A 27,770-nucleotide genomic window follows, 5' to 3' on the forward strand; every position below is an offset into this window, starting at 1 on the left:
ATTATTTTGATTGAGTGATTGTATATTACATAGACAACGTCATAAACAGCATTGGGCTATTTTAATTCATCAAAGGTGTGTTTCATGCACGTGTCTTAAAGGTGTGTGTGTTAAAAGCGTATGCGGGCAGGTCTGGGGCTGCTAATTGCATGAAAGTTTTCAAAAAAATATGGGAGCAGCATATATTTTGATGCTGTTGCCATTTTGGTCTGGAAAGAACAAGGGTGAATGACATTTTTAGCATCATAAGATGAGCTTAGAGAATATGGTGGAACGGACTGAAAAGATAAGTGATATTTATTTGCTTATATTTGAAAAATTAAGAGATTTTCACCTAAGTGTTATGAATTTTGAGTGGGATATAAAGGGGCTAATGACAAAGTTGGTGCATAAATCTTACAGCTATGAAATGAATTGAGCTCTAAGTGGCACTGCTGAAGTCCATGGTAAGAATATATATATAATTTGCTTACCAAAGGGATTATAAGAACATGACGGTTACCATACTGGGACAGACCAAAGGTCCATCATGCCCAGTATCCTGTTTCCAATAGTGGCTGATCCACGAGATTGAAACAGCTTTTTTGCTACTTATCCTAGAAATAAACAGTGGATTTCCTCAAGTCATCTTAATAATGGCTTATGGATTTTTCTTTCAGGAAGTTATCCAAACCTTTTTTAAACCCCCTTAAACTAACTGATTTCACCACATTCTCCAGAAAAGAATTCCGGAGTTAATTACATGGTAAGTGAAGAAATATTTTTTCTGGTTTGTTTTAAATCACATGCCCCCTAGTCCTAGTATTTTTGGAAAGAGTAAACTGGTGATTCACATCTACTGTATCCATTCTACTCCACTCAGTATTTTATAGACCTCTCCCCTGAGCCGTCTTTTCTTCAGGCTGAAGAGCCTTAGACTTTTTTCTTTCCTCCAAAGGAAAGTTGTACCATCCCTTTTATCATTAGATATCTGTCGCTGTACTTTTTCTAATTTTGCTACATCTTTTTTGGGGTCTTTGATAATTAGTAGGGATGAAATTGGTAGAAAGACAGTTTGTAGGATATGACAATTGGTAGGATGACAATTGTAGGAAGATCCTACCAATTGCCATCCTACCTCTTACATCTACCAGTTATCGGAAATAAGAAATTAATCCTTGCACCCCCCCCCCCCCCAAGAACCAGCAGCTTGGTGGCATGTGATTTAACAACTTTGACCTTGCACCAATCCCCCCAGAAGAAACAGCAGCATGGTGGCAATACTTCCGGAAGACGCTCCCCCCAACCCCCTCAAAGAAGAAGAAGCTTATCCCCCCAAAGAAGTAGCAACTTGGTGGCATGGGGGGGGGGGGATGAAAATAGCAGCTTGGCGGCAACCCCTCTGGAAGACTTCCTAACCCCCCCGGAAGAAGAAGCTTACCCTCCCATGGAAGAAGTAGTGCGTAGGCTTCCTAACCCCCCTGGAAGATGAAGCTTACCCTCCCCTGGAAGAAGTACTCCTTCTATTCCTCCTCCCGCGCAATTGTTCACATATCCTCAGGCAGTGACTGACCTGGAAGCATTCCCTATGATGTCATAGGGAACCTCCCTTCAATGCAGAGGGAGCCTCTGATGGCAGAGGGAATACTTCTAGATCAGCCGCTGCCCATGGATTTCTACACGGACCTTATAACTGGCAAGATGGAGGAGGAAGAGAAGGAGTAGACCTATGTGGAGAGAGACAAAAACCCATGGGAGCAGGGACACGAAGAGGTACTTTTCACAGGAGAAGTCACCTGTGACATGGCCTCCCATTCTGATGCAGTAGGCCTATGTGAAAAGGTACAAAAAAAACTCATGGGAGGGGGACATGAAGAGGCGGAGAGCTACAGGCCTTTGCAGAGAGGTACAAAGAAAACCTATGGGAGGGGGACACAAAGAGGTACATACTACAGGAGGGTCTCATGTTCCTACACAGTAGGCATATGCAGAGAGGTAAAACCCCCCCCCAAAAAAAACCCCAACGTGGGAGGGGTACGAAGAGGTACCTGTAATAGGTAGGGTGACAATTGATAGGCTTTTCCTACTAATTGTCGTCCTACCAGTTGCCATATCCTACCAATTATCTTCTACCAATTTCATCCCTTTTTTGAGATTTAGTGAACAGTATTTGAGTTGTGGCCATGGAGTGATACATGGGCAGTATAAGATTCTCATCTTTGTTTTCCATTCCTTTCCTGATAATTCCTAATATTTTAGTTGATGCTGAACACTGAGCTATGGGTTTCAATATATCCTCAATGATGACACCTAGAATGACTCCTAATATGGAACCGTGTATCACATAGCTATAGTTTGGGATCCTCATTACCACATGCATAACTTTGCATTTGCTCACATTAAACGTCATCTGACATTTTAATGCACAATCTCCCAGACTCGCAAGGGCCTCTTGCAATTTTTCCACAATCCTTTTGTGATTTAACAACTTTGAACTACTTTGTGTCATCAGCAAATCATCTCACTAGTTATTCCTATTTCTAGATCATTGATAAATATGTTAAAAAGCAGCAGCGGTCCCAGAACAAACCCCTAGGAACCCCACTATTTGCCCTTCTCCATTGACAATTGGAGAGGGTGAACAATCTGTCTTTATCTACTAAGTCTATTCCCTTCATTATCTTGAATGTTTCAATCATATCCCTTCTCAGTCTCCTCTTTTCAAGTGAGAAGAGGCCCAGTTTCTCCAATCTCTCACTGTAGGGCAATTCCTCCAGCCCCTTAACCATTTTAGTTGCTCTTCTCTGGACCCTTTCGAGTAGTACCGTGTACTTCTTCATGTATGGCGACCAGTGCTGGATGCAGTACTCCAGGTGAGGGTGCACCATGGCCCAGTACAGTGGCATGATAACCTTCTCCGATCTGTTCAGTGTGGCATACTTTATCCTTTAGCTCGAACCAATCCTTATTATTGACCACTAGTAATCCACTGTTAGTGATTATTCCCTAATTTAAGTCTACTCTGTTTTCTATCTTTTAACCAGTTTTTAATTCAAAATAAGACATTACCTCCGGTTTAGCGAGCACATTAAAGGCAGATTGTAATTTTCAGAATCTGAGTGACTTGCCCAGGGTCAAAGGGAGCAGCACTGGGATTTGATCTCACAAACTCTGGGTGCAAAGGCAGCAGCTCTACCAGTGAGCTACACCTTAAGGAAAAATTGCACATGGAGTTTGAAAAGGTGCATGAAAATTATCTCAGTAAGTGTAGATAAGTCCTGCTCCTGTACATGCAACCAGTATTAAGTCCTTGTATTATGAACAGATAGTTGCTTCAGTATTATCATTGTACCCAGTATTCTATGAGTTAATTCACATGGCACCATGGCACCAAAGAGCTCAGAATCTGAGTTTTGAGCACAGGGAGACCATCCATATGGAATAATATGTATAACTATACATTGTACAAGTTTTCATCAGCCAGCTGTGATTATTTAGTTGTATGGTACAAGTGCTAAATCATGTGTCGTTACTGGCCAATGGTGAAAAATACAAAAACACAGATCTGTTTTACATGAATAATAAGGCAACTCTACAGCATGCAGTATGTGCTAGAATTAGAAAGTTCTGCTTAGATTATAGGGCTTAAGAATTAGACGCATGGATTATTTTTCTTTTTTGCCCAACAAAACGAAAATTGGAGCTGAGCATGGAATGAAGTGTATCCTCCAGAACAGACTTACAGTAAATGATTTTATTGTTCATTTCAGCCATAGGAGCCAACTTTTCAAAATTAGTGGGATTGCTAAACCTAATGAAAATGACCTCTCCCTGGACACAATCGAGGAGTTTATTCAATACTAGGGATGCTCAAGCACCCACAGAGCTGGATCCTATGATTTTGGCCACCTCCAAAATATCAATTCCTAGGCTCCAAGTTAAAGCGAGCAGTTCTGGATTAGACTCAACATCTTCATTCTTCATTGATGGGATGACCAACAGCAATTCTACCAACAGTCTATTTCTCACCCTTTGTTGAACTGACAACTGTTGTGGAACTGACTGACTTAGTTAGATCAGATATTACAGAGGTTGCTTTTGCAGTTATGAGGAGATTCTGATAGACTGTGCAGATTTAAAGGGTTTCGTAGGGGGAGGATTGCCAGATCTTCAGCTTGACTTAGCTCTCAATGCACTCTTCTGTAATAACACTCGCCTCTGTTACCACTTGGCCATGTGGATAATAGGTCCCATTTCTAAAGAGTTAACAATTTAGATGCGTGTATGGGAAGCCAAATGACTTTCTCAAAGTTGCATAGTGAACACTGGAGTTGAACTTTGACACAAGATTATGCCTTGATGGTAAAGGATTTAAATACCAGGAGGGGAAAGAGTTACTCAGTAGCAAACAAAAGTCATGAAGAAAATGGTCAGGGCCACAGGCAGTAAAACCCTACCCTGAAGTAATACAGCTTCTGCCTCTGAGGTGTAAATCTTTCGCTTGCCAAGATTCTGGGTGGGCCGGTAATTCAACGACATAAACTTCTTGGAATCATTGTCACTTGGGAAGTAGAGTGTTTTGAAGAAAGCTCTTAGCTGCAAACAGAAAAATGAACATGAGTTCTCCAGCTCGGCCTGGTATTTGCATTACATTCTAACAAGGACAGACACCATGCATACTTGGTTCTGCATAAGGTTACCAGAAGTCCGGATTTCCCCGGACAACGTCCTCCTTTTGAAGACATGTCCGGGGGTCCGGAGTTTTCAAAACCCATCACTTTGTCCAGGTTTTGAAAAGCCTCCCTCAAAATTGCCGTTGGGCAGGAGGGCAACACGATGATGTTCTCATGTTCTATAACAATATCTACCTATACAGAATTCAGTAGAAAGAATAGCCTTTCCATACTGACAGCAGCAGAGACTCAAATGAGCCCCCAAGCCACAGTTTTGAAGAGGAACCCCACAGTGTGAACCCTATCTCAGAAGATCAAGGAGTGTAAATATAAGTGGCTCCTTTTCTACCTTGAAACCTCCTGCACGGAAGGAGTTCTTGGGGTAGAATTTATACAACCATATATAGGGATAAATTTATTTTGGGGGGAGGAAGGTGTATAAATGCATAGTATCCTCTGAAATGTATTAGAATTGCGTGAACATAAGGAGAGGCAAAAGATACCAGAGCATTCAAGAAGTAGAAGATTGCTAAAAAATGGGAAGAAACAGTATGATAAAATACTATTCATTAGTCAACAATAGACCTTACACAGCCACGTTTCAGCATTTGCCTGCATCAGGGGTAGAATTTCAGCTGGAAGTAAAGAGTGGCCTAGTGGTAGAGCTGCTGCCTCTGCACGAGAGGTTGCAGGATTGAATCCTGGCGCTGCTCCTTCTGACCCTGGGCAAGTCTAGGTATATAACAAGTACCTGTGTATATGTAAACTGTTTTGAATGTGTAACCACAAAAAGACTGTATATTACAAGTCCCTTTCCCCTTTGCACAAAGAAAGAACTTAGCACACTAGATGATTAAACAAGACCACAACCTTAGCGGTAAAAATCAACAGCTCAGTCGGCAGTTGCACAAGCTGAGCTCTTAATTTTTGTTGCTAAGACTGTGGTCTTGTTTAATCATCTAAATGCTAAGTTGCACAAGTTAGACAAGGTAGGCATTGTCATTTAGACATTGGGACACTGGATCATCTGTTGTTCTATTGTCCTTTGATATTTAACTTTTGGAGGTCAATATGGGGTAAAATTAACAACATATTAGAATCATCAATTCCACTGACGTATGAGTCGGTCATATGTGGAACGTTATTATATGTTAAACCCCCTATGGATCGATATAAATGCCGTCTTTTCCTTATAATGACTGGGCTAGTCATGCAGATGGTAACCCAAAATTGGAAGAATTACGATAGTCTAGATTTCCCTTTCTGGTAGGCAAATCTGTGCTCCAGCTATGAAAAAATGAATGCCGATAGTTTGGGGCACAGTAATTTTTTAAAATTGGTTTGGGGCCCATTGACATGTTATATTACTTTACTATAGCAGGTCTTTGATTATGAGTCAGTTTGGGGTTTTTTCATACACATCCAGGGAAGGGTGGGGGTGGGGGGTTATTAATGTCCTAATTTTGACGTTTGAGTATTTACACTTGGGGTGGGTGGGAGGATGAGAGGATATTATTAATTTGATTAGGGTAAGGTTACTGGGAAAGTTTGTGTTGTTGTGTTTGATTGAATAATCATTGAGTGGGTGGGAGAAAATGATTGGTTATGTATATTTGTAAGTTGAATGTGCTTGTATTGACATAGTATATGTTATATATTCATGCAATTGCACTATTGAAGTATGGAAAATCAATAAAGAATTAAAAATAAAATAAATGCTAAGTCTTTTCAGTGTGCAAATGAAATTCTATCTCTGATGCAGGCAACTACCAAAATGTAGCCACAATGGGCCTGTTGTTGACCAATAAACTCTTTTTTGCCAGACTGGTTTTTTTCATTTTTCTTTGTGCTTCTACTTCTTGACTGCTCAGATATTATAAATGCTACATTATGGCAAGAACAGAACACACCATTGAACCACTGATGACACCATATTTTGTTCATTTCTTCTTGAAATTGTGCGTTTCTGTTATTTTTCAGACTTAAAAATTGTACTTTTACAATTGTTGGTTGAAAATAACATAAGAGAACCTGAAGTACTCTAAGGGCCATATTTTATAAATGGCATCCCGATAGTAGGCAGTGGTAGGCATCCTACTGCTATCTAACCATCCAATCAGGATGCACTTTTTCTTAAAAAAAACAGAAAACAACAACCTGAGGGAGGCCGCCTACACTGTAGGCATCTGTCGTGGTTGAGGGAGATGTGTAAGGACTGGGTATGGACATGGTTTTGCCCAGAAGTGGCCTTAGGTGAGCTTCAGCAGCCCTAGGTGTCTCCCTAGGGCCGAGACAGATGCCTGAAATGTAGGCCGTTGAAATGCTGGCCTACATTTCAATTAGATGCGGCCGCTAAACTGACTGCAGCAAGGAAATCTCCCTGCCATGATCAGTTGAGTAGCCGCGACACGGAGCCCCCGAGCCCCACTGCAAGTTGGCCGGCAGGAGGGATGCCCACTCTTTCCCGCTACCACCCCCAAATCCCCCCACACTGTCTGCAGCAGGAAGGATGCCCACTCTCTCTTGCTGCAAATAGCAAAACAATCCTCTCCCTTCTGCCAGCAGCCCCCCCAACATCCCCGACAGGAGGGATGCCCACTCTATTCTGCCAGCACCCCCTGAACCCCCACACCCCAAAGCCTCTCCGGACCCCTGGTACCTTTAACAGGAAGGCTGGCAGGCCTGTCTCTTCAGAAGGGCAAACCTTCCCCTTCCTAGTGCATCCTGGAATGCATCAAGAAGGGGCCTCAGGCGCCTGGGCCAACCGGAGTCTTAAACCTCATTCCCAGTGCATTCTGGGATGCACTGGGAGTGGCCTAAAACTCCAACTGGCCAGATCCCTAAGGTCCATCCCATGGGAGTAGCTTTAGGTATCTGGCCAATCAGTCTTAGGCCACTCCCAGTGCATCCCAGACTGCACTGGGAAGGTGACCTAAGATTCTGGTTGGCCCAGACACCTAAAGCCCCTCCTATTGGAGGGGCCTAAGGTGCCTGGGCCAATCAGGGCCTTAGGCCCCTCCCTGGTGCATCCCAGGATGCACCGGGAAGGGGAAGGCCCACCATTTTGAAGATGCGGGCCTACTGGCCAGAGGAAGTAGGCATCTCTGCAGCTGGCCTTCCTGTAAAAGGTACAGGGGAGGGTCCAAGTGGCATCCCTCCTGTTGCGATTTGTGGTGGCGTTTAGGGGTTCCTTGGTGCTGCCACTCAGCTGATCATGGCAGGGAGATTCCCTTGCCACGATCAGCTCAGCGCAACGTGATTCTCTAAACGGTGTCTGTGACATGGACACTGGTTAGAGAATTGGGGGTGGCGATTCTGTACAAGATGCCCATGTGCCATTCTGAAAAGCTGCTTATGCGGCTCCTGAGACCGGGCATCCTATACAGAATCAGGCCCTAAAGGAATCTAGTGGGAATCTCTTTGCCCTGTGCAGAAAGTACCTGTTCATTGCTCAATGGAATTGTTTTTTCAAAAAGGGTCCAAATGACAGCCTCACTGCAATTGGGAGTCGTTAAGGATCCGTTATAACGATAATAGCGAGAGAGGTAACTTGGATCCGGAATGATGTTTTTTAGTGACAGGAAGTCAAGTGCAATTTTCTCACCTGAAAGAATAATCATAACACAAAAATTTATTTATATACCGCAAAACCATAAAATTCTATGTGGTTAACAGTTCATAGTCTAAAGCGCGCGAGGACAAAGGTGCGCCGACAACCGAGCACAGACAACTGAGCGCAGGACTTCATCACGCCGAAGAAAAACTGTATTTTAAAGGGCTCCGACTGAAGATGTTGGTGGGGAACCCCCCCCCCACTTTACTTAATAGAGATCGCGCTGGCGTTGTGGGGGGTTTGGGGGTTGTAACCCCCCTCATTATACTGGAAACTTAACTTTTTCCCTGTTTTTTAGGGAAAAAGTTAAGTTTTCAGTATAATGTGGGGGGTTACACCCCCCCACATCCCCAACATGGCAGCGTGAGGCAGCGCGGTCCCTATTAAGTAGAGTGGGGGGGTTCCCCCCCACACCCCCATCACAACCCTTTAAAATATGGGTTTTCTTCAGCGCAATTAAGCCCTGCACTTAGTTGTCCACGCTAGGTTGTCGGCGCGCCTTTGTCCTCGCGCGCTTTAGACCCGTCACCGTGGTTAACATAACAAGAAAAACTGAACAATCTCGGCGAATTACAAAAATTAAACTTCTAAGAATTTAACACATAAATAGGTTTGTAACAATTTTCTAAAATACTGGTAAGAAGAAATTATTAAATGTCTAAAATGGGGCCTAAAATGACAATAGCCATTGGAAATGTCTTTTATGTGAACAACCTTTGACAGATGGAAAATCAAATAAAATAGGTTTACGTCGTAAACGTCTTGGACTGGCAAGTATAAACTGGTCCACTAAATAGCTAGGTAAAGGCCATGCAGCACTTTATAACATATGTAACCAAATTTGAATAATAATCTTGCTTCAACAGAAAGCCAGTGCAATTTAAAGAAATATGGTGCAATATGATCTGTCTTTTTGAGATTAAAATTCAATGGAGTAGCAGTGCTCGGAATAATGAGTAGCCAGTGAAGATTTTTTTGATTACCTGCAAGATGGACTATATTACAATAATCCAAGATACTTAAGACTAATGATTAAACTAATACCGTGTTTCTCCGAAAATAAGACAGTGTCATATTAATTTGGGGTCCAAAAAATGCATTAGGGCTTATTTTCAGGGGATGTCTTATTTTTTTTCATGTACGACAATCATCTCTCCCTTCCTCTCCTCCACCCCAATTCTTCCTCTTTCCTTTCTTCCTCCCTCCCATGTGCAGTATCTTTCCACCCCTGTCACCCATCCCCTTGTACAGCATCTTTTTATCTCTCCCTCCCATCCCCCTGTGCAGCAGAACTCCACCGACCCTCCCACCGTGAGACTGACATACATACCTCCACTCCAAGGCCTCCAAAAACAGCAGCAGTGGCAGTGCTCTGAACGGGCTGCTTCACAGTCTTCCCTGCTGGGGCCGGGCCTTCCCTCTGCAGCATCTTGCTATCCCTCTCTCCCATTCCCCTGTGCAGCAGAACCCCACTGACACTCCCACTGTGACGCAGCAGAGGGAAAGTCCCTGCGGCCTTCTAAAGCAGGCCTTCTAAAGCAGCCCGTTGAGAGTGCTGCTGCCTTAGGTCAGGTCTCACCAGGGTGGGAATCGCTGAATTGATGAGTCTGATTTTTTTTCATCGATTCAGATGTCAGGGATGGAGTCGGGAGTTTCGGGGGTTGATCGTAACTAGGGCTTATTTTTGGGGTAGGGCTTATATTAGGAGCCTCTTTAAAAATCATGCTAGGGCTTATTTTCGGGATAGGTCTTATTTTCAGTGAAACAGAGTAGTCTAAAAGAAGTATTAAAATATAGTCTGTTCACAGTTTCCACAACATACAAAAACTTGAGCATCAGTTTGGGCTTTCAAAGTTAAATTTTGGTCCAGATATACACCTACAATTTTAATAGTAGAATTCACTGGATACATTACTCTGTTTATATTTAAATTTGTCAACATTCTTCAAACTTGGTGCAGTGAAGAGAAATTTTGTTTTATCTGTATTAAGTTTTAGCTTATATTCATTCATCCATTTCTCAGCTGTTAAAATAGCAGTTGACATAAGCTGTGTACCTTGAATCAATGTAGTGAAAATAAGAATCACAATAGTTATATCAACTGCATAACTATAAAACTTTATATCTAAAGATGATTTATCTAGAACCCAAGGAAGTCAAATAAACATATACAGTAAAGCCTTGGATTGCAAGTAACTTGGTTTGCAAGTGTTTTGCAAGACAAGCAAAACATTTGATTCAATTTTAACTTGATATACAAGCAATGTCTTGCAATACAAGTACATACAGTATACACACATCACAACTAATGGTTTTTCTCTCTCTGACCCTGCAGGAGTGTAGTGACTGTTCTAAATGAGTGAGGTCTTGCAATACAAGTACGTATAGTATTTTGTATTAAAGTTTTTGTGTTGTGGAACAAATCGTCTGAGTTTCCATTATTTCCTATGGAGAAATTCGCTTTGATATATGAATGCTTTGGATTACAAGCATGCTTCTGGAACAAATTATGCTTGCAAACCAAGGTTTTACTGTATATTTCTTTTTTTCATTTTAGTGGTGAATGAAATCTATCAGTATCTATCAACTATAGTAGCTAACTTATGGAGATTAAGATGAAACGAGATGGTTTGGATAGGCTGAAGTAAGCTTCAACAGAAACTCAGGTCAGTACTGGGTAGACTTCTATGGTCTATGACCCAGAAATAGCAAAGAAAAAAACATTTTAATTTACTCATGAAATTGTGATTACAGGTCAGACTGGATGGACCATTCAGGTCTTTATCTGCCGTCATCATTTACTATGTGAAGCCTTGTTGCAAGGAGTTGAACAGCCTCGCAACAAGAAATTTGCTCCATTAAGCAAAAATAATAGCAAATTTTAAGAAAAATGGAGCTTTATGTAATCAGTGGCTTTGAGCGACCCCAGGATGGGCTATAAAAAAATTTTTTGTAGTTATTTTCTGATTGCACATACATAGAGCTTGTGTTAGCATTTTCCATGTAGCTAAAAACGCTAGCACACCTTAGCAAAAGGAGCCCTAAAACTTAGGTACAGGCACTTAGGCCTGGTTTTCAGTGGCACAAATACCTGCACCTGCATATTAGTCCCACTGATGGGAACTATGCTCGATTCTCTAAACCTGCGCCTATCTCTGGAGGCAGTTTATAGAATCACACTAAGCATAAATCTTTCTGACGTCAATTTTATAGGCAATATATAGAGAATTTACCCCCTAGCGTCTGTTTCATTTTTGTCATTTTAGCTTATACCAAATTGTTTTAGCGTGCAACCACATGCTAAACCAAAAAAATGAAATAGCTTTTCATTTAGTTTTGAATCATTTAGGATGTTGCTATTTCTCTGTCATTTTATTTTTTTTAATTCTTTATTCAGTTTTAACTCTTGCAACAAGTGTACAAAATTCAATCAAATAATTTGTACAAATCACTTGATATTCTAACAATTATTGTCAAATGCATATAAAAAAGATCCCTCCCCCACCCATCCCATTCATCAGGAATAAACCCATTAAATCACATAACATACCTCCCCATCCCCACATTAAATATAGTCCTATGTAATAAAAAGGTGTCCAAGGTGTCTAATCATTAGAATATGCAATCAATGGCCCCCAAATCTTTTTGAAAGTATTATAATTTCCTTGCTGTATAGCAAGCACTCTCTCCATTTTATAAATATGACAAACTGAATTCCACCAAAAGGTATAATTAAGTTTAGTATAGTTCTCCCAATTTCCAGTAATATGTTGAATGGCAACCCCCGACAGTATTAACAAAAGTTTATTGTTATTTGTTGAAATTTGACTCTTGAATCTCATAGATGTTCCAAATAAAATAGTATCATAGGATAGGGCAACATGATTTTCTAACATTGAATTAATTTGGGACCAAATTAACTTCCAAAAGGCATTGACAAAGGGACAGAAAAAAAGTAAATGATCTAGAGTCCCAGCATCTAAATTACAATGCCAGCATCTATTAGACCTAGAGCTATCCAACTTTTGTAAACGAACTGGGGTCCAAAAAGCTCTATGTAATGACATACACCCCCAATTTTCTTTTTTGCCTGTCTCTAAAATAGTTATCCTCATCAAAAGGACTTTCCTCTATCAGACTTTTTCATTTATACAGTATCTCTAGTATTTGTCAACACGAGTGCCGTTAATGATGTCTTCTAGCTAGAACTAGTTCTTTGATCCTTATCTAATACTTTACCTTTGTTGGGTATGCTAGTCAATGCTTCTATGAAGGGCTTGTAGTTCTGGTTATCCTGATCAGTCTTCTGAAAGAAAAGTCCCAGTCTAGTTTAAGTTGACATTCTTTTAAGGCGGAGGAAACAGGTTCTTAATATGGATTCATTTCTTCATTATATTTCTAGGTTACTAAACCACAGTCTCAGTTATGGAATCTGGTTGGTCATTGCTACATTTCTAACTGTGTGACATAACATAACATAACATAACTTTATTTTTCTATACCGCCTTAATCAAAAGAATTCTAGATATTTTCCACAGAAGAGAAAAACTGGACAATCAGTGAAATACAAAATAGTAATGGTGAGAATATAGCCTATTATTTAAAAAGACATTAAATTTGTTTTTTTAATACAGTAAAATTATTGTGTTAAGGATAAAAGCACAATTAAGAGATAAATTTATCAAATAATACTGTCTTAATTTCTTTTCTGAAAGCGCCATAGGACAGCATGGCTCCGCTGATATAGTTACCCAACCAGGACTGTAGTTTGCTTGCTTGAAATGCCTGTCTAAATAAGACCCTAAGTTTACAGCCTAAAATCTTCGGGTATGCAAATAGATTATAATTCCTGGTTATCCTCACGGGGTTATATAGCACGAAATAAGATAGTGGGTAGGTAGGTGACAACAAATGAACTTTAGCTCCCTAATTCTAGAAAGTTCTACACCAACTTTGGCACGTCCAACTTATAGAATGAAGTTGGTTGCACTCGTAACGTAATAGCTTTTGGAAAAGGAATGTCGCAAAGTGATCATATATATTGATCTTTCTACAATAAGATAGTATGAGGATTTCCTCACTGACACAACATGTTATTTGGTTGACTGTTTTTTGGGGCGGGTTACACTTCTGGATAACTCTGGTATTTCTTCTGTCCTATCTTATTTTTTGTATGTATCTTTGTAACCCACTTAGGATATTAGGCAAGATATAAGTTTGTTAAATAAATAAATTTTGGCGTTCTGCTTTATTTTAAATATATGTAATGTTTTTATTGTAAAGTGCTGTGATCTGTTGTAGGTTTCAGCAATATATCAAATTTTAATAAACAAACATAATTAGATGCTAATTGGATGGGCTATAATTGATGTTACTTGGCACTAATTGAGACTAAATTGACAGTTACTCAGGTAACTACTACTACCGTATTTCCCCGCGTATAGGCCGCCCCTCTGCATAGGCCACACCCATGTATAGGCTGCAGAAAAGGGCGGCCTATGTTTAAAAACCAGAAGATAAGCAGCCCCCCAGTATCTTTTTCGGAGCCCCCTGGATATCAGACGGCGAATCTCCAGCAGTGTAGGGCAGCTGCTATCTCTTCAGCATCCGGCCTGCCCCCACACCGCCTGCTGAATGGCCAATGTCAGCTCTTGTGGGACTCGCGAGAACTGACGTTAGTCACTCAACAAGTGGTGCGGGGGCAGGCCGGATGCCAAAGAGATCGTGGCTGCCCTGCACCGCTGGAGATTCGCCGTCCACCATCCACGGGGCTCTGAAAAAGGTACCGGGGTGGGGAGGATGATTAAAATTTTTTAAATAGGCCACCCCATATAACTAGACCGTGCCCCATACACGGGCTTGTAAAACCCATGTATAGGCCGCAGCCTATATATGGGGAAATACGGTACTACTTACAGTATCATTTCTATAGTGCTTCTAGATGTATGCAGCACTGTATATTAAACATTCCTGAGACAGTCCCTGCCCGGTAGAGTTTACAATCTAATCAGTCAAACAGGACAAGTAGGGGGGTTAGGGAGTTAAAAGCAACCTCGAAAAAGTGGGCTTTTAGCCTACATTTGAATACTGCCATCGACGGAGTTTGATGTACTGACTCAGGCAGTCTTCTAGGAATATGGTGCAGCAAGAGAGAAGGCGTGCAGTCTGGAGTTGGCAGTAGAGTAGAAGGGTACAGGTAAGAGAGACTTACCCAATGAATGGAGTTCTCAGAGCAGAGTATAGGGAGAGATATTGAGGAGCTGCAGAGTGAATACACTTGTAAGTCAATAAAAGGAGTTTGAACTGTATGTGGAAATGGACAGGGAGCCAATGAAGTGAATTAAGGAGAGGGGTGATGTGGGCATGGCGACTCTGGCAGAATTTTGAACGGATTGACGGGAAGAGTCCTACAAACTTTCTTGAGCTTCGGCTCGAAGCATCTGAAAGTGCGCGGATGTCACCATGATGATGTCATGCACATGTGTGATGTCATCATGCTGATGTCCACGCATGTGCGAAGGCCCTTCAAATAGGCCCTGAGACATCGGGGGGGGGGGGGGGGGTGCCAGCAGGGAAGAGGGCCAGAGAGAAGGAGAGGTACTGATGTCAGCTGATTGCCTACAGGACGTGCCTTTCGCCACAAGAGGCACATCCTGTATGTAGTCAGCCAGCGCTTCTCCTCCTCCCCAGTGTGCTGTGGCACACCTGAAATCACAGGAAGCACACTAGTGTGCCATGGCACAGAGTATGTGATACACTGGTCTAGTGGAAGACCTGTGAGAAGCAAGTTGCTTTTTTGCCATTAATCAGTATTTTATACGTTGCACACTCAGGGCTCAGAGTGCCCTCATAGTCCAAGAGGGAGGATGTAAATCTGGAAGGGGAATGATTGTGTTGGAGCGTGTCAGGGCAGTTACAGACATGAGTAGTTTCAATGTTTGGTCTTCTTATGATGCCGGCACTGACGATGTGGATGGGATACTTACTTTGTACAGGAATCCAAGCACAGCAAGTCCATCTGGTTTCTTCAGGGCTTCCTCCTGATTTGCATATTTCGTGTTCATGTGAACGATGTGGAGCTGGAACGCAATCATGTACATTGAATTACAAACCCTTATCCTCTGACCTTCTTTTTTGGATCTGTAAGTCGGATAACTTTGCTATCTTGCACGTACATCTGAGCAAGTTAATGATGATTCTGGCTTCCAGTTCTAGCTAGTGTTAAGACCGAGTTTCCAGGGGTTATAAGTTCTTGATATCATATAATGCACTTTGCGGAGCATCTAGTCAGTTTACAAAATACAATCAGTAAATGGTATACTGAGTAAAAGCAATAGAGAAGGAGCTGCCGTGAAGAAGGGGGAATAGAGGAGGAAGGGAGGAGTGCAAAACTACACTATGGGCTCCTTTTGCTAAGGGGAACTCGCGTTTTTAACGTGCGCTAACCACGCGCTAAATGAAAAATACTAACGCAAGCTCTATGGAGGCGTTAGCGTTTAGCGCGTGCGGCATTGTAGCGCACGCTAAGTGCGCGCTAAAACCGCTAACGCACCTTAGTAAAAGGAGCCCTATATGTCGGGACAGAGAGAGAAAAAAGAGTTGGAATAAAGGGATGGGCTGTGCAATTGTACAAGGCAGTCCTCGGGGCAGTGCTGCAGGTAATATTAACCCTTTATTTGGCATTGTTGCTCAGAAGCAGCATGTGTTTCTATAGCTCTTATGGGAGATCTGCATCTCCAAATGTCTGTTACTTGGCACTTTTGCTCTCGTTATGTGAAGGAGTCGTTTACACCAACTGCCAATTAAAGGGTTAATATTTGGAAGCTGTAACTGTGTCTTCAGCTTGTGTAGGAGACTGGAGAGGCAGAATCTATAAGCCAGATTGCGCCACATCAAGAGAATGACACCAAAAGTGTTGAACATAACACAACTGATAAAAAAAAAAAAGTCTTCATATAGAGTATTGCATTACAACCTGAGAGAAAGCAATGGATACAAATCATGTCAAGAAGTGTGAGGAGTGGCATGCTGAGGCATGAAGTGACTTAAAAACACTAGAGGCATGATATTTAGTCAGTGGCGCTCAGCGTTTTACTAACTGAATTATCCCCGGAAATTCAATGCCAAGTAATGTCCAAGCTAAGGAACTGAATTTCTGGGTATACGAAGCTGGTAGAGACATAGCTGGTTAAACAGTAAATTTAAATCAAACCAGAGAAAATATCTCTTCATTCAATGTATAATTAAACTCTGGAATCCTTTGTCATGTGGAATGCCATGTGGAATGTGGTGAAAGCAGTTGGCTTAGCAGGATAAAAAAAAAAAAAAGAGGTTAGGCTAATTTCCTAAAAGAGAAGTTCATAAGCCATTATTAAGATGGATTTGGGAGGGGGAGGGTGGTCACGTGACTGGCTTTGAGATGGCTGCTTGGCTTGCTCACTCGCTCCAGCCCGATTACAATTATCGGCATCCTGCCTGCTTCACCGCTCTATTCAGGTCAGCTAATCCCTTTTCCGTTTCTCTGATGGCCGCGAAATCCCCCAAATCGGACGGGGCGGCTGCGTCTGGCTCTCATTCCGCTCCGAACGCATCGAAAAGATCCAAGCACGAGCCCCCATCCCCGGACAAGGCCTCATCCAAGCTCCTCGTGGCAGACGCTTCCCTGTCCCATGATTTACAAGTTTTACAGGGTCTCATGCACGAAAATCTGGAAGCAACAGCTGATATAAAATCTGAGCTGAGCAATATTACTCTCCAATTTAAACAATTTGAAGCTCGTTTGGACCTCTCAGAAGAACGACTAACCGCTCACGACGCTCAATTCTTAGATATACAACGTGGTTTCCGCAAAATGGATCTTATGCAGAGGGACCTGGATGATATGTCTAATCGTATGAGACGAAGTAACGTGCGTATCATTGGTTTACCGGAGTCTGCTGAAGGTAAAGATATCATCTCCTATTTGCATTCTCTCCTTCCATCTCTCTTAAATATACAATTTTCACCGGCTCTAGAAATAGAAAGAGCCCACCGAGTACCGTCCGGCCCTCCTCTACCATCTAAACCTCCGAGACCTGTGGTTTTGAAGCTCCTCAGATACTCTCATGCCTTACAAATATTGCAAGCAGCAAAAATCAAACAACCTCTTTTGGTAGACGGGAAAAAAATTTTGCTCGTGCCTGATCTTTCTAAGAACACTGCTCAAAGAAGAAAAGCTTTCTTAGCCATGCGGCCTCAGCTCAAAACCATTGGAGCGCAGTATGGCTTATTTTATCCAGCTAAAATGAGAATTACCTACCATAATTTCACCAAGAATTTTGAGGATCCCGCTGAATTACAAAAATATCTTGATGAAAATATTGGAGCCATGACCTGAATTTTAAAGCTGACTTCAAGATGGATGCATTCTGATCTGGACTGTCTGCTGATGGCTGGAGCTTTTGCACGCATACTGAGTGCCTCTTGACCTCACGAGTCCCCATCTATAGTATCTGCATTCCCTGTTTTGTGCACTGCAGCACATTCTTGTTCTCCATGGCTGCACCTTATATTTTATTTTTCCCTTTTGGAGCCTGGTATTGTCTTCTGTTTTCTTTTTACCATTTTCATGAATCTTATCTCTCACTGCTCATTGTTCCATTTTTTTCTGGATTACAGTCATCATTGCTGCTCATTTGGATGCCTCTCTCCTATGGGACTCCTGACATTTTTAGAGTTCCAATATCTGCCTCTGTTCACTTAACCCCATAGTTTCGTTAAAGATTGTATCCCTTAATGTTAAGGGCCTTTCTAGCCCCATGAAACGCAAGAAAATACTACAATACTTCAAGCACCTATGGGCTGATATATGTCTCTTACAGGAGACACACATAAACCTTGCTGAAGCGCAAAAACTCACCGGCGGCTGGATTCAACATTGTTACGCCGCCCCTGCCCTGGGAAAGAAGAATGGGGTTATAACTCTCATCCGCAAATCACTCAACTATCAATCAACCGCTCATTCTTTTGATCCCATGGGCAGATGGTCCTATATCGAGGGTGTCATAGATGGCAAACCACTGAATCTGCTAAACCTGTATGCCCCTAACTCAGATGATCCTTCTTTCTTTCAGGATCTTTACACCATATCCTGCTCTCTCAACTGGTCCTTTGACAAGCCACCTCGTTCTTGGAGATTGAATAACCTGCTTCTTAGTAATGAAGAGTTTCTATCTCACATCACTGCTGAATCTGATGCCTTTTTCACCCGGAATGAGTCTTCCGTATCCAACTTTGCCACGATATGGGAATCTTATAAAGTCTGGTTGAGAGGGGAATGTATCAGCTACACAGCTTATCAACTCAAGACTAAGAAGTCTAACCTTCAACGTCTGGAACAGGAAATCCATGCCTTGGAGTCACAATTATATGGTTCTTTTGATTCCACTCTCTATAAATCTCTACAACAACTTAAGTTCCAATACAACGAGATTTTCAGTTCATCTGCTTCTGTCTCACTATTCCGCCAATCAGCCTCATATTATGCTACCTCCAATAAGGCGGGTCATCATCTGGCTTCTTATCTTAAAGGGCAAAGATCCAAACATCGGATTTCTCACATCAAGTCATCCTCTGGTTTAATCCACAATACCACTTCTGACATACTCAAATAATTTCACTCCTTCTATGCCTCTCTGTACACTTCAGAATCTACCTGTCCAGAAGATGTGATTTCCGAATTTCTGAAATCTGCACATTTGCCATCTATTACCCTGTCTCAACATGAACCTCTGCGTCATCTTATCTCTACTGATGAAATCCAACTTGCTATTTCTTCTATGGCCTCTTCAAAAGCACCAGGACCTGATGGTCTTCCTGCGGAATTCTTCAAAACTTTTTCAGCCTCTCTGACTCCACATCTTTTGTCCTATTATCGGTCTATTATTGCTTCTCCTAATTGTTTATCCCGCTTCCATGAAGCCAGTATTATTGTTTTGCCAAAGCCCAACAGAGATATCCAATTTGTTAAAAATTATAGACCTATCTCTTTGTTGAATTTGGACTATAAGATCTTTGCAAAAATTTTAGTTCATAGAATAGAATCTGTTATGTCTTCTCTTATACATAGAGATCAAGTTGGTTTTTTAAAGGGTCGTTACGGAGCAGACAATACTAGATTGTTATGTCACATTCTCCATTCCACTCTGTCAAGAGACCAACCCCTCTTAGTGGCTTCTCTTGATGCTGAGAAGGCCTTTGACAGAGTGGAATGGAAATACTTATTTTGTGTCCTTCGCCACTTTGGATTTCCTGCTGAATTTATTCATATGATTTCTTTATTATACACCAATCCTACTGCTAAGATTGTAGTTAATGATGCTCTCTCTGAATCTTTTACCCTCCAACGAGGCACACGCCAAGGTTATCCTTTATCCCCCTTATTGTTCAATCTAGCTTTAGAACCCCTCCTGGCTCATATCAGATTGTCTACCTCTATTAAGGGAATCTCTATTGCTGAATTGGAATTTAAGTTGTCTGTTTATGCTGATGACATTCTCTTCTATCTCTCTGACCCTGAACAATCTTTGCATTCTCTCATTGATCTTATTTCTCAATTCTCTTCTATGTCTGGGTATAAGGTCAATTGGGACAAAACTGAGCTCATGCCCCTCAATGATGCCTGCACACCCTTCACTCTTCCCTCATATCCGTTCACATGGATATCCACAGGGATGAAGTACTTAGGTGTCCCATTTGACAAAGATCTTAAGATAACAATGGACCTTATCATGTCTAAGACTATCTCCTCTGTGAAATCCGCTTTGTCCAACTGGTCTCCTCTACATCTTTCTTGGTGGGGGAGACTGGATACCCTCAAGATGATGGTCATTCCAAAAATTACATATATGTTCACTATGTTTCCTCTTTTATTTTCTAACTCCTTTTACAAACATTTAGAAAAACTTCTTTTTGATTTCTTATGGAACAATAAACCACATAGAATCTCACAACGTAAACTCAAATCTCCCAAGTCGGCTGGAGGTGTTAACTTCCCCGACCTATTTCTCTATCATCAAGCCTTTTTATTGAGACAGGGATCCGAATGGTTACTTTCTTCAGATCCATGTGCCAATACAATGGTCCCTAATTGGCTTCGACTTGAACTAGCCCTTTTACATCCTATTCCTCCACTAAGACTTCTAGGTTCCACGCATCTACAAACTAAAACTCACAATCCTCTACTTCTCACTTCTCTCCGTACACTTCAAGATCTAGATCGCCTGTTAGATTGCCCTTGGTCTCAATCCACACTATGTCCCCTGTGGAGAAACCCTAAACTCCTAATAGAGAAAAAGCCAGTATTCTGGCCGTCTTGGACTACTTACCATATTTGGGATATTTCTGCATTATGTCACTCTGACGGTTCCTGGCTCACTTTTCACGAGCTTCAATATAAATCTGGCCTCCCTGACTCTTATTTCTATCAATGGTTGCAATTACGTTCAGCTTTACGTAAACTTAATTGTGATCTGAAAGCTAAACGTCAACCTCCGACTCTACTGACTCTTTCTACTCAATTCCGAAATTTGGGCCACTCAGCTTCCAAGTTTTATAACCTTCTTAAGGAACTCCGATACCCGCTTCTCTCCTCTGTTAAAAAATCCTGGGAGGAAGATATTGGCTGTCTTATTTCTGATCGTGATTGGTCCTCCTATCTACGAACTATTTTTCATTCCTCTAGGTCAGCTTCTCTTACTCAAAGCTTATTTTTCCTTTGTCACAGAGCCCAATGGACCCCGATTAAATCAAATCGTATTAATCCTACCTTTGCCAAGGAGTGCTGGACATGTTCTACAGATATTGGCTCCCTCAAACATTTATTATTTCTCTGTCCCTCTATCCAAATATATTGGTCATCTCTGTGGAACACTATCTGTTCTCTTTTTCATATCGATGTGGCTCTCTCATACCAAATGATATTACTCAAATCTTCTGCTTTACCATCTCCTCTCTCTTCTTCCGATGCTTTTCTTTTTGATATTCTTATCTCTCTCGCCTTGAAACTTCTACTTAACTCCTGGAAAGATCTATCTAAGGTGTCCGTAACACAATGGTGGAATCTTGTCTGCTTAACTTATGCTTGCTAAATTGAACTCTCTCAAACTTTACCTCCAAAGCTCCAACTCTTAGGCATTCCTTTGTCTTTTATTTATTTATTATTTATTTCACTTACTTTCTATTTTTCATTTATCTTCTTCTTTTCTTTTCTTCCCTCCTTTTTGTTTTATTTTGCTATAGATACTGTTTTACCCATGTGATTTGTTTATTCCTATGTTGGATTGCTTCCAAGGAATATAGTTCTGATTGTTATATCAATCTTTTTCATGCTTGTTGCTGTATTTACCTATCACATGGTTTGTTGTTGTTACTATGCTTTCGTTTTATTGATTGTAAAACTTTTACAATAAAAAAAATGTGACTTAAAAAAAAAAAAAAAGTTGGATTTGGGAGAATTGATACCAGATACATTCCATGACACACACCTCAAACCCTTCTTAACAGGCATAAGAAAGAAAAAAGAACCAGATATACCAAAAGAGAAAAAGAGCATAAAACAGCTGCCGAGAGTCCCAGCCCATCCCCCAGCAGCCCAGTCTCCACATCACTTCCTCACGTGAATTAATAACATACACACAGGTCAGGAGCCTGTTCTGTGTGTACTGGTTTGCTCAATAAAGAAATATATTAAAAAAAAGATGGATTCGGGAAAATCCCCTGATTATTCCCAGCTAAGCAGCATGAAATCTGTTTTACTCTTTTGAGATCTTGCCAGGTACTTGTGATCTGGGTTGGCCACTATTGGAAACAGGATACTGGGCCTACTGGACCTTTGGTCTGTCCCAGTATGGCAGCTTTTATGTTCTTAGAAGTATGATATTCAACACTTAAGTGGCTATAGTGAACCCATAAAAAGAAGACTGTGCTTTATGCGGTCCTATTTATACTGTTACCTTAGCTGGTTAAGTGCTGAATATTGGCACTTTTAACCAGTGCAGTGCTGACTCTGCCCTGAAATACCTCCAAAACAGCTGGTTTTGCTTTAGGTGCCAACTGGTCATTTTCAGTGGCACTACCCAGTTAAGGTCCACTGAATATGACCAGTTAGCCCTGAACAAGGGATTTAACCAGTCATAAGCCATTTCTGGCTGGTTAAATCGCTTCGATTTCTGACCTCTATGATCATAGATTAGGCTAAAAAGAAATAGTGAGGTCCCACAAGATTGCTCATGCCCAGGGAAGGAATGATCATTGGATACTTTCCCACCCAGAAATTTGCTATGGAAACAGCAAGACTGAAATAATATACCTACCTCCATAGGGTTTCTGACCCCGTTTATGGTGTGCTCAGAGCCGTTCAGGGTTTCATTACCCCAGTGTAGGTGAAGTTGCAGAACATTATAACACCCCTTAAGATTTCCTCCGCTAATCTGTATGATGCCTTTGGGAGTCAACTTTGCTAAAAGCAAAAAAATATTTATATATACTGTATGTTTTAAACTTGCTATACTGCTTGATCTTATGACAGGTCCAAGCAGTTTACAAATATCTAATATATAGACAGGAATTCCATTTTAAAATAGGACAGACCTATACAAGCAAAAGATATATACACATTCATCCCCACGTACAAATCCTGAACTTCCTGTATCAATTCCATATCATAGGATTCTCACTGAAAAGCCCATTTCCACTAGAACCCGGAACATTTGGACACCCGAGATGAGTAACACTTTTTGATTCATTCATTAAATTTAAAAGTTGAGATTATTCGCAACCACTACAGCGGTGACTGAACATCAAAGGCACAGCTTACGAGGTAATGCCCCGCTTCTGATCTTTGCACCATTCAATTGGCTCCGAGCACTATCTATACTTGAAAGTTGGTGTTATACAGCGGTACCTTGGAATCCGAACTTAATCCTTTCCAGAACCCCGTTCGGATTCCAAAACGTTCGAGTTCTGGGGCGTTCGGATTCCGAGGTACCACTGTATTTGTAAGTGTGGGTGGTTTTTGTATTTTCTATTTAGGAGCGTGCCATAGACACAGTGTAGCTGTGAGAGGCAGCCCAACTAATGCCTGTAGTCAGCATCGACCCTGGATATTCAGTGCCAGGCTGTTTCTGGCGACCAGCATTGAATATTAATTTTATGGTTACCATTATGAATTAATAAGATATTATGGGCTCCCTTTACAAAGGTGTGTTAGGGCCTTAACGTGCCAAATAGCGCACGCTAAAATGCCACGCACGTTAGCTGTTACCGCCTCCTCTTCAGCAGGCGGTAATCTGGTGCATGCGCTAAAAACGCTAGCGCACCTTTGTAAAAGGAGCCCTATGTGTACATGAAAAATGAATGTAAGAAACTGGGGGCAGGATTGGGGGTGGGGGCTAGGGCGGGATTGGGGACGGGACTGACAATAGATGTCACATTTTTATGAAAAAAATAAATGGTCACGTTAGTCATATTGCATGTTATTCTTCATCAGCAAAGCAGGAGGGCATTAGAACTGAGGAAGAACACTGCTGGAAGTCTTAGGACCGTAGCACTAAACAGGAGAGGAAAAAATGTAGTAGCCTTTATTGAATATTGAGGGGGGGAGGAGTTATGGCTGGTGTTAACAAGCATCGCACAAATTGCCAAGAAACTAAGAACTTGTGCTGAAGCAGAGATCAAACGAGCACAATCAAAAATCGAATGATCTCTTATGTATGTCTTGATAAATGTTAAATAGTATGTCCTGTATAGTTTAAAATCTATCAGCTGCCTTAACCACGAATGCTCAGAGATGTGTAGCCATGACAAGGACAAAAGCCCCTATGGCAAGACCCACCACCCAATCATTGCACATGTGAGAAATCTTTTTAAATGCAAACTCTAATATAAATGATTGAATTCATCAAATGAACCAAAAAGAATAATGTTGGTGCGAAAAACAACCGGCTAAGTTAATAGTGGCCAAAGATAGGGGCCTGCCATTTATGCAGACCAATTCGGCCACTAAACTTAGCCAGCCAGCACGTGACTATTCGTAGCTAGCCATGAATATTCAGCGGAGATAACTGATGGCAAAGGGAGAGCTGAAGCCAGTGCATGCAGCAGAGATGCTGCTCACTGCCGGCTATCATTAGAAGAGGTGGGTGGGAGAGGTGCCAGTGCCCCTGCCAAGAAAGTGCCCAGTGTGGTCCCCACCTTTGCTACAACCCTAGGGGTGAGTATAAGCAGGCGTACATAAATATCAGCTTATATTACAGTAGTATTCTGTAATGGAATCTGGGTACCCAGATGATGGTTACAGAATTGATACTCAACTCGCTGCCTTTAGACACCTAAGTTTTGGCATCCTTTATAGAATTGCTCCCATATATCTAGATCAGTCCTCAGGACACATCCAGCCAAACAGGTTTTCGGGATATCCACCGTGAATATGCATGAAGTATATTGCATGCACAGCCTCCATTCTATGCAAGGTATCTGAAAGACCACGCTTCGCTCAGAAAAGAGGTGGTTGTTCAGGTTGTCTTTTGTAGCTATTTTGCATTGTTATATATTGTAACTTTTCCCCTCTACCCCCTTGTTTCATGTGTGTTAACCCAGTATGTTTGTTTTTTTTAGTTTAAATGTTAATGTATTTGTATTTATATTTTACCTGAATTGTACATCGCTTAGGTATCTAATAAGTGATTTATCAAGCACTAATAAAACTTGGAAACTATAGTTTGATGCTGGGGTAACTGGCAGTGATTTGTTTATAGTTGACTAATTGACTGCAGAGGGAGCTAGGAGCAGTAGGTACAGACACACAGTCTGCCTTTACTTCAGCTTTGTTCTCCCTTTTACATTCCAATATTTTTCCCCCCAGCCTCTCTTTTCTCTCAACCCTTTAGCTACACAGCAAGCTCTTCTGTATTGTCTGCAGTTAGGCCTGCTTTTCCCTACAGCCTATTGGCTAGTTAAGCTTCTTTACAAATGTCTGACCAATAGGCTGCAGATGGAGGTGGGAATGGTAGCCACAGAGACACTGTGTTAGCAACCTTCAGCCTATTAGCTGGTTAAGCTTCCTTAGGAATGTCTGACCAATGGTTTGCAGGGGGAGGCAGGCACAGTAGCTATAAAGCTAAAGCCATAGTCTTGCTTTTACTTCAGCTCTAGTCTCACATTCCAGTATGTTTTCCCTCAATCTAGGGTTACCAGAGGTCCGGAAAAACCCAGGGATTTCCAAAATCTGGCGGTTTGTCCAGATTTTGGAAGTCCCTGTGCTCTGGGATGCATCTAGAAGCCCTCTGCACATGTGTGGATGTCAACGTGACGATGTCATATGCATGTGAAATCATCGAGCCGATGTCCGTGCATGCATACAGATCCTTGAGGAAGGAGACAAGAGGTTTGGCTGGGGGAGGGGGTGGAGCTGGAGGTGAAATGGAGCAGGGCTGGGGGTGGAACATGGTGGGGCTAGGTGTCCTCTTTTTATTAAAGAGGAAATCTGGCAACACTACCTCAACCTCTTACCCTCTCAACCCCTTACCTACTGCATACTGCAGCTCTTCTGCCAAACATTAGACCATTTTTCTAACTTTTGCAGATCCTTCTTTATGTTTTCCACTCTCTCTGGTGTGTCCACTCTGTTGGAAATCTTGGTATTGTATGCAAAATGGCAAGCCTTAGCTTCTAATCCTTTGGCAATGTTGCTTAGAAATATATTGAACAGAATTGGCTCCAGCAATGGTCCTTGAGGCACTCCACTACTCACCTTTCCTTCCTCCGAATGAATTTTATTAACCACCACTTCTAGCATCTATCTGTCAACCAGTTTTTAATCCAATTCACTACTTTGGGTCCTAATTTCAACCTGCCACGTTTATTCAAGAGCCTCCTATGATGAACTGTGTCAGAGGCTTTACTGAAATTTAAGTAAATTACATCTAGCTCATGTCCTTGATCCAATTCTCTGGTCGACTAAAGAACTCAGTCAGATTCATTTGGCAATATTTACGAGGTCAGATTGAAAAGTAATGAAACTGCCTCTGTTTTTCTTTCCAAGAAGTAGACGTGACAATGCTGTGCTGGTTCTTGTGAAGCTCATACATCAATGTTTCTGAACCTGCAGTTGGGTTGCTGTAGAGAAGAAGAACTTCATACATTTTATCATGGCAGCTGAAGAAGATGTGTCTGTGAGGTTGCACCAGAGGTGTGGCTGTGGAGTTTTTCACCCTTTGCTTGCCATAACATTTCAAGAGTTTCATTATGGCTCCTTCCAAATTTAACACAAAATTCAATCACGCACCTCTGGCATACTCTCACAGACACATCTCCCTCATCTGCCATGAAGAAAAGTATGACATTTTTCTTGTTGTGACCCAACAATGAAGACTATGGCAGTCCAACTGCAGGTTCAGAAATGTCAATGCATGAGCTTCTTGGAAAGAAAAACAGAGGTAGTCTCATTACTTTTCAGTCAGCCTTCATATTTGTTTAGAACATTTGCTTTTTCCTCATCACTCTCCACATAGCGGTTCATAGCTTCTTTCAGTCTCACAATTCTATTTTTAGAATTCCTCTTTTTACTAATAAACCTGAAAAAAAATTTGTGTCTCCCCTCTTTACATTTCTAGCCATTCGCTCTTCCGCTTGTGCTTTGGCCAGATGCATACTCTCTTGGTTTCTTTCAGTTTCATCCGGTATTCCTTTCTATGTTCATCTTCTTGGGTTGGGTTTCATAAATGTTAATTCTTTTGTCTTTGTTTTCTCAGTCACTTGAAGAACCATATCAGTTTCCTTTTCCTCATGATTTTATTTATTGTCCTCACATAAAGGTTGGTAGCCATTTTTATAGCTTGGACCACAGTCTTCCATTTCTCGCATGTCCTCCCATCCTATGAGTTCTTTCTTCAGGTACTCCTCCATTTTACTAAAGTCTGCATGTTTGAAATCCTGGACTTTGAGGTTTGTGTGGCTGCCCTCCACGTTAGCTGATACATCAAACCAAACTGCTTGATGATTTCTGCTGCCCAAGTGAGCACCCACTCAGACATTAGATGCGCTTCCCCATTTCTGAGCACTAGATTCAGCATTGCTCCTTGCCTTGTACATGGATTTTAGAAATTGTTTTCAAACATTACATACAAAACAAAGTTCAATATTTAAAAGTGTGATTTTGGAGGATTGTTCTGGGATGGATAATGTTAGGATAATGGTGATTGTTTAGTTTCATTATCAAAATCTTAAGGGAAGACCTGGAGGTATAAAAGATAATTGATGGGGTTCTGCAGGGTTGATAGCTTTGCCTGAGGCACCTAGGACCCTTCTACCAGCCCTGAGTGAAATACACATGAACTAAGCTCAAAAAAGTATGCGCTGGACAATTTTTCCATATAAGGCAATGGATTTCCATAATATAAACTGAAGGTATCATAATAATGAGTCACTCTCTTTTAAAAGTGGGAGCTTTGCTTTTTCTTCAAGCTTTA

The 27,770-nt window shown here is 41.5% G+C and overlaps 1 protein-coding gene across 1 annotated transcript in view; it reads right to left on the bottom strand.

Moving 5' to 3' along the window:
* Positions 1–2,830: 2,830 nt before the first annotated feature.
* Positions 2,831–27,770, bottom strand: part of CA4 (carbonic anhydrase 4) — a 48,226-nt gene continuing 23,286 nt past the window's right edge. Inside the window, exons 4-8 of the mRNA XM_033922390.1 lie at positions 22,617–22,762; positions 15,252–15,344; positions 12,505–12,571; positions 8,093–8,256; positions 2,831–4,575 (exon numbers count right to left, since the gene is read on the bottom strand). Coding sequence (XP_033778281.1) covers positions 4,378–4,575; positions 8,093–8,256; positions 12,505–12,571; positions 15,252–15,344; positions 22,617–22,762 — 668 coding nt within the window. The 3' untranslated portion in view covers positions 2,831–4,377. The remainder of the gene's footprint in view (positions 4,576–8,092; positions 8,257–12,504; positions 12,572–15,251; positions 15,345–22,616; positions 22,763–27,770) is intronic.

This window comes from Geotrypetes seraphini, chromosome 15 (genome assembly GCF_902459505.1).
Source record: "Geotrypetes seraphini chromosome 15, aGeoSer1.1, whole genome shotgun sequence".
NCBI lineage: Eukaryota > Metazoa > Chordata > Amphibia > Gymnophiona > Dermophiidae > Geotrypetes > Geotrypetes seraphini.